This window comes from Geotrypetes seraphini, chromosome 17, assembly GCF_902459505.1.
Source record: "Geotrypetes seraphini chromosome 17, aGeoSer1.1, whole genome shotgun sequence".
Lineage (NCBI taxonomy): Eukaryota > Metazoa > Chordata > Amphibia > Gymnophiona > Dermophiidae > Geotrypetes > Geotrypetes seraphini.
The window spans coordinates 48,683,182-48,691,202 of record NC_047100.1 but is presented as its reverse complement, the minus strand read 5'-3'; the positions used below and the strand labels follow the sequence as shown (position 1 = coordinate 48,691,202).

General features: G+C 37.4%; 1 protein-coding gene across 2 annotated transcripts in view; it reads right to left on the bottom strand.

Annotated features, from left to right (window-relative positions):
- Positions 1 to 3,776: 3,776 nt before the first annotated feature.
- MST1 (macrophage stimulating 1) overlaps positions 3,777 to 8,021 on the bottom strand; it is a 155,371-nt gene continuing 151,126 nt past the window's right edge. For both annotated transcript variants that reach the window (XM_033926395.1, XM_033926396.1), the window contains exons 16-18: positions 7,328 to 7,434; positions 4,265 to 4,404; positions 3,777 to 4,159 (exon numbers count right to left, since the gene is read on the bottom strand). In XM_033926395.1, the coding sequence (XP_033782286.1) occupies positions 3,998 to 4,159; positions 4,265 to 4,404; positions 7,328 to 7,434 (409 nt within the window). In that variant the 3' untranslated portion in view covers positions 3,777 to 3,997. The remainder of the gene's footprint in view (positions 4,160 to 4,264; positions 4,405 to 7,327; positions 7,435 to 8,021) is intronic.

Genomic DNA, 8,021 nt, shown 5'->3' with positions numbered 1-8,021 from the left:
GAACATATAAAACGGAGTTTAGATGAACCTATATCATTAAAAGAATTAGAAACAGCATTGAGATCTCTTAGAGTTGGATCCGCTCCAGGTGGTGATGGTTATACAGTAGAATTTTATAAAACATTTCAAAATGTCCTTTCCCCACATTTACTAAATTTATATCAGACACAACTTATAAAAGGTGATATTAAAGGTACTATGGCTGAATCAATAATAATTGTTTTGCCTAAGCCAAATAAAGATCCTACTTTGGTTTCAAACTACAGGCCTATATCTTTAATAAATGTGGATAATAAACTTTTGGCGAAAATTTTGGCTTTGAGATTAGCCAAAGCTCTCCCACATATTATAGATATGCATCAGACGGGTTTTGTTGCTAAAAGACATTCCTCTAATAACTCTAGATTATTGTTTCATATGTTAAATTTATCAAAAAAAATGGATGAACCGGCTTTTACAGTTTCCTTGGATGCAGAAAAAGCGTTTGATAGGGTAGAATGGAATTTTATGTATCAGGCTTTAGAATGGTTTGGTATAGGTTCTGGATTTATACAAATGGTAAAAACTTTGTATAGCTTCCCGATTGCAAGATTAAATATTAATAATATGATATCTGATGGTTTTCAATTGCGGAGGGGAGTTAGACAGGGTTGTCCTTTATCTCCTTTGTTATTTGATGTTGTATTAGAACCCTTATTGTTAGCAATACAGCAAACAGGGGGGATACAGGGTATTCCATATTCAGATATGGAATATAAAATTTCGGCTTATGCTGATGATATTTTACTTTATTTGAGAAATCCAGAATCTACCTTATCTTCTTTATTGGAATTAATTGATAAGTTTGGTAAATTTTCAGGTTATAAAATTAATTGGAATAAATCTGAAATTAAACCTTTAAATGTTCATTGTGTAAAAGGATTATTTGACGCTTTTCCGTTCATATGGAAAGAAGAAGGATTTAAATATCTTGGCATTCAAGTTAAAAATACAATTGAAGATACTGTAAAAGAGAATGAAAAATTTGTATTAAAAAAAGTTACGGAGTTATGCGAACAATGGAACCCATTACATATTTCTTGGTGGGGGAGAGTTCAAACTATTAAAATGATGATGTTGCCTGTAGTTTGCTATCAAATGAGTATGATACCTATTTATTTTCAGGGGTCCTTTTATAAAAAACTTAATAGCATTTTAACAAAATTTCTTTGGCTTGGTAAAACACCTAGAATAGCTTTAGTAACTTTGCAAAAATCAATTAAGGAGGGAGGGGTAAATTTTCCAAATTTTTATAGGTACCATCAAGCCTATATTCTACGTCAAGGTATGTATTGGATCCTCCCAGAACTTATAGATAATGCACCAGATTGGTTGTATTTGGAATGGCGCCTTATGTTTCCCCTAAATTTAGTTCATCTTCCAAGTATTAACATACCTAGAAGATACAGAGAAAATAAAATATTAATGGATACTTGGAAAACGTTGAGGTTTATCAGTAAATTAACACCTATCCCAATAAACAAATCAACTAATCAATCTCTATGGATAAACTCCAAGATCAAAATTGGCGGAGCTCAAATCCTTTGGAAGAACTGGATTATTGCAGGCATTAGATCTCTAGATGATGTTATTTCAGAAGGTAAACTGCTGGATTTTTCACAATTGCAACATAGATTTGGTCTAAGTAAAACACAAAGTTTTAAATGGTTGCAATTGAAGCAGGCCATTCAGGTTGGGTTCCCTGAATGGAAAACATTGAATAATCAATATAGTTTAAAGTTCTTATGTTTTCAAGCAGACTTCCTAGGACATCAAGCCGCATTGTGGTATAAATTAATATCTGGATATTTGAATAAAAAACCAAAAAATGGTCTAAGAGACATTTGGAGCATTGAGATTAAGCATCAAATTAATGCATCTCAATGGCCACTAATTTGGTCTTGGAGAATGAGATGTACAGTGTCAGCATCTATGAGACAAACTTGGTTCTTTTTATTACATAGAGCTTTTTGGACCCCTACACGTTTGCAAAAATTAGATAGTTCTAAGTCCAATAAATGCTGGCACTGTAATCTGGAACCAGGGACGTTAGATCACTTACTGTATCATTGTCCCTACATTAAAAGTTTTTGGAATGCAATTTGGCCACAAATTAATAAATTGATGGAAAATCATATAGCAATATCATATGATACAGTGTTATTTGGAATGATGATGAGAAAAAAAAGTCAAATTTCACCAGAAAATAATAAGCTTTTATTAATTATGACAGGGGTTGCCATTCAGCATATAACCAACAATTGGAAAAATTATAATAACCTAAATTATACATTTTGGTGGAATACAATATGTCATATATTCAAAATGGAAAGAGCAATAGCAATACAAAGAGGGACATATACTAAATTTATAAAAATATGGGGGCCATTGACAAAATATTGCAATGAATAAATAGTAGGATTTTTCTTCTTCTTTTCTTCTTTTCAATATCTTCTTTGTGACACACATAGAGGGGAGGTAGTGAAAATAATATTTACATAGTATGCTATAATATGATATATAATATGTAATGTATGATTGAAAAGTAATAGAAGGGTGGGGGAGGGAGAGGGGGAAAAATATATTTAGAATATGATGTATTAGATATAAAAGTGATATTGTATATTCATCAATTGTATTTTAATATTTTGTACACTTTATGAAAAATTTGAAAATAAAAAATAATGGGAAAAAAAAGAAAAAGAAGATATCTTCCTCCGCCTCGATGTGGCCCGTAAGATACTTGAACGTCTCGAATTCACGGACTTAAGAGAATTTCTATGGTAACCTAGCTTAAAAGTCAAATAAGTCAAACTCCATATGTCTCAACGAAAGGTTAACATATAAGGGTTGCAAAATCAGTTTTATGTTTAAACACATATATACAAGCACACACATAATCACACACTTCATGCGCACCTGAGGGTCAATCACACGCCACACTCATTTCTGTCACATATATGATTATGAAGTACATATATTTAGATACAAACTGTTTTGCTCAGGAATGTGCTGTCCTATATCTCTGCCTTTCCACTACTAGCATCTGGCATCATTTAAAGCTATGAGGCTTGTAGGTGTGAAACAGAGAGAGAGAGAGAGAAAGAGCACTTATAATTGTAATACCTCTACAAATGTTATCTGTTTAATTTCCTTAAGTCCAGTTTAACCAGCAATTACATAAAGAGAATATTATTATGCTTATTCTTACCCCTAGTGTTTTTTTCTGGCCTTGGCTGCAATCCACATTCAATTTTTTTTTTTATATCTTGGTACCTAACTTTTCATATGCTCATAATTAGGTGTTGGCCCTATCTATCACAAGTGCATTGCTAACTAGATTTATCCAGAATCATATGAAAAGTAGGTGTCTGCATGTAGAAAAATCTACAATGTATTCAATACAAATACGCACTTGCCGCACCCTTCCACCCTTTGTCAGACAGTGTCAGCTCAAAATGCTGGCCCCTCCTACATCCCAATGGCTTGTTTATGTGTATTTTTCTTTTGGACTTTTTTTTTTTCTTCAAAAAGACAGATTCACTGAGCACAAACACATTAAGAAATGACCATTTTTTAAACAAAAAGCTAGACATTTTCTTGTTTTGAAAATGGTCACGTTTGCTACTGAATTTCTGGATGTTTTCCACAAAACATCCAAACTCTGATATAGACACCATATTGAAAATGCCCTCCACATCAACTAAACAATGAAGAAATAGCCTCAATTTCATTACTACTTTGAATGAAAAGATAACATTTAATTCGTGCAATAGGAACCAATTGGCTGTACATCCGAATTCATATAAGTTGTTAAACCAGTACTTACACGTATATGATATTATATATAAATGAACCATCTATCTCCAACCCCCAGTGGCTGAAAACATCTTGTTACACTAAAGGTTTGTTTTATTTACAATATAATACAGTGTTCGCTTTTTTTCCCTGTTTCTTATCAGATCATCTTCATAACTTTATTGATCCAGTCAACATAAACTGAGACTCGGATAAAGATGGCAGGTTGCCCTTTCCGCCCACATCCCCTCCCAGGGATGATAACACCCTCCAGTACCCAGCAGTCAAGGGTCAGGCAGGCCAGGGGTCCACCGTAATCGCCCTGAGAAAGAGAAGCAAAGTTCTAAGTTCAAGAAACTTAACAGGACCATCATATTACCAAATGGCAGATATCAGATTTCCCTCATTCCTTCCCAAGAAGGCCTACCTCACACGCTCCAACTTCCACAGCCATGGCTTTAGTGCAAATCTCGTTTTCTTTCACACGACCTTTGTGAACAATATTACACTCGTCATTGCTTATGATAGAAAACATAGCCACTTTCAGGACATTCTCATTTCCTGTGCCTACAGCAAGAAACAAGGGAGATGAAGAATGATCATGGTATAGCACAGACCAAGAGCGTTTGAATAAACTCTACCAGTAGCAGGTTAACAGGGTCATGCTTCTGCAGAAATGTTGCTAATGAAATGTTAAGATTAGCAATCTGTGATCTACCATTCAAAACAGCCACAATATCTAAGGATTGGAGGATGGCCAATGTAGCACCAATTTTTGAAGACAGCTCTAAGGGTGATTCTGGAAACTGTACATGGGGAATCTGACATAGATACTGGGTAAAGTTTGGACAATTTAGAAACATGATGGCAGATAAAGACCCTAGGACTGAGAAGGGTGGTAAGAAAATGCCTGTGCCCAGGACACAGGGAAAATATTGTCCCAAAATGGAAGAACCCTACTAACACCTCAACCCAGAACTAGAACCAGTCGTGAGCAAGAAAATAGCTATTTGTTTTCACCTGAATTAAGAAAGGGGGAACAATGTGCCCTGGCAGTGGTCTTTTTGGATATTTTTTGGTCTCTTTTTTGACTGGATTGTGGGTCCTGTTGGGGAGGGACCACAACCAACAGTTGCTGTGGGAGCTCTTCTACCACTGTCAGAAGAGCTCAGAGCCAAGATCCAGTCTGACACTGCCAGTGATAATTTAAATAGAAACTGTGTAAAAGCATTTTTGAACCAGTTGAATATAGTACTGGGCTTGCAAGCATTACCTGATACTACTCGAAAGAGTCCAGAGAAGAGCGACTAAGATGGTTAAGGGGTTGGAGGAGCTGCTGTACAGCGAAAGATTAGAGAAACTGGGCCTCTTCTCCCTCGAACAGAGGGACATGATCGAAACATTCAAAGTACTGAAGGGGATAGACTTAGTAGATAAAGACAGGTTGTTCACTCTCTCCAAGGTAGGGAGAACGAGAGGGCACTCTCTAAAGTTAAAAAGGGACAGATTCCATACAAACATAAGGAAGTTCTTCACCCAGAGAGTGGTAGAAAACTGGAACGCTCTTCTGGAGTCTGTCATAGGGGAAAACACCCTCCAGGGATTCAAGACAAAGTTAGACAAGTTCCTGATGAACAAGGATGTACGCTGGTAGGGCTAGTGTCAGTTAGGGCACTGGTCTTTGACCAGAAGGCCGCCGCATGAGCGGACTGCTGGGTATGATAGGCCACTGGTCTGACCCAGAAGCGACAATTCTTATGTTCTTATGGTGTAAGGCGTTTGAGTGGATCAGGAGGGACACAGGCCCAAAGAGGGCAATTTGGGATATATTTTTGAAAGCCATGTTTGAACATGTTTGAACTATGTATGTTGTTTTGGGGGTTTTTCAGAAAAGTGGAGTTCCTGAAGGAATAAAGTACATTAAGTTTGAATTGATCCAGGTGTTTTTATTACTTGATCCACCACTCCAATTGGGAACTGATTAGCCACTCGGTCAGCGCCATCTGCTTTGGGCTCTCTTGGCCATACCCGCATGGACACGGCACGGCATCGCACAGTGACACTGCCCATCCGCAGTAACCATTCTCTCTTTCTCTCTCTGAGAGATCCCATGTGCCTATCCCAGACCCTCTTGAATTCAGATACAGTCTCTGTTTCCACCACCTCTTCCAGGAGACTGTTCCACACATCTACCATCCTTTCCGTAAAAAAATATTTCCTCAGATTACTCCGGAGCCTATCACCTTTTAACTTCATCCTTTGCCCTCTCATTGCAGTTTCCTTTCAAATGAAAGAGACTCGACTCATGTACATTTATATTACATAGGTATTTAAACGTCTCGATCATATCTCCCCTCTCCCGCCTTTCCTCCAAAGTATACAGATTCTTTATGTCTGTACCCATACTAGTGCTGCCCGATTCAGGGAAAAAAAATTTTGATTCGATTCTGCCTAAGTGGGTGTGGGGTTGGTTTTGGTTTTTTTTGTTTTTTTTCAAACATCCTGGTGGGTTTATTTTATAGCCTCTCTACCCCTTTTATAGCTTCTTCATCGCCTTTGCCCTCTCTTACCTACACTGGCACTGTGGTGTAAACAAAAAGATTTTTCCTCTCTCTTAAATCCTAGCTCACGTTGAACCTCATCTGCCTTGTTGTGGCCCATTTCTCGAGTGTGTTTATGTCACGTTGCAGATGTTCACAATCCTCCCGCGTCTTCACTACTCTGAATAACTTTGTATCGTCTGCAAATTTAATCACCTCACTTGTCATACCAATTTTCAGATCGTTTATAAATATATTGAAGAGCATAGATCCAAGCACCGAACCCTATGGCACTCCACTGGTGACGCTTTTCCAGTCCAAGTATTGTCCATTTACTCCTACTCTGTTTCCTATCTGCTAGCCAATTTTTAATCCACGTGAGGATTTCACCCTCGATTCCATGGCTTTCAATTTTTCGAAGTAGTCATTCATGCGGAACCTTGTTGACAGCTATAAAAAATTTTTTACAAATGGCTATATGTTATTGTTATTGCAAGTCGTTAATGACTTCATCATTTTGTACAACATATGTGATGTGGTGTGTTTATACTGTATATGGGTAAGGGATTGGGGTATATATGTTTGAAGGTTGCATAGCATTAATCTGTAATGAGGGATGGTTGGCTTGGATGTTTTTATTTATTTTGAATGTTCTCTGTACTTGCCTAGATATAGGCAAATTATAAATAATAAATTAAACTAAACTAATAACACAATAAAAGGTTAAAATATGTTCACTACTGCATCCAAAGATTAGCTGCTTTCTGCTAATCTCTGGTGTGGGTTTCTCTGGTTTGTCTTCCAGAAGATTTTTACTACAGTGCTAAGCGCCATAACTACTGGCAACAAAGATAAAAGCAGCCTAGTTTCAGCCCCTTTGCAGCAGGAAAATTTATAAACTCAGTCATCCAGAATGTGCCACCTTCTGCATTTCCAGCGCTATATCCTACCTCTGGTCTCTCCCCATCCTGCAATCTCACACTCTGTGTCTTCAGGCACAATGTACCTCTCTGGAGGAAGGCAGATGATAGCTACACGACTGTTCAGAAGAGCAGGTCTGTGGAGAGACAGCACATGGAGATACAAGAAAGAATGGTGTGCCCAGGCATGCTTCACTGAATTGGGAGATCTTCCTCCAGTCTAGCTTTCATCAATGCCATCCCTGAGCATTCCGCAGAATAAAGAACAGGTCTCAGTTCCCTTATTGTGCAGTGTATTTAAATTTTCTTAATTGCTTAACTGACTTTACTCTGGTTGCCTAACTTCTCCTGTACTTGAACAAGGGCTTCATCCATTGTTCTAAAAGTTAGGACACCAGTGAAGCTCTACTCATCTATTCTAGACATGGGGCTGGATGCTTAGAAATTTCCTTAGTCTACTAAAGACATAAACATCCTTCTGTGATCTTGTGATCTCACACAATGCCATGATAATTGAAGTGATGCCTTATCCCTTCAAAAAATACATAAAACCTATCTAATACGACCAGTTCCTACCTAAACCCCACCTACCCGCTCTACACCCTTAATATACTCTAATGTGCTTCTAACTTACCTCTATTTACCCAACACTTACCACCTTAAGATCTCGACAACTATTTGGTAATTCTTATTACCCAAATTTATCACCTTAAGATCTCGACAT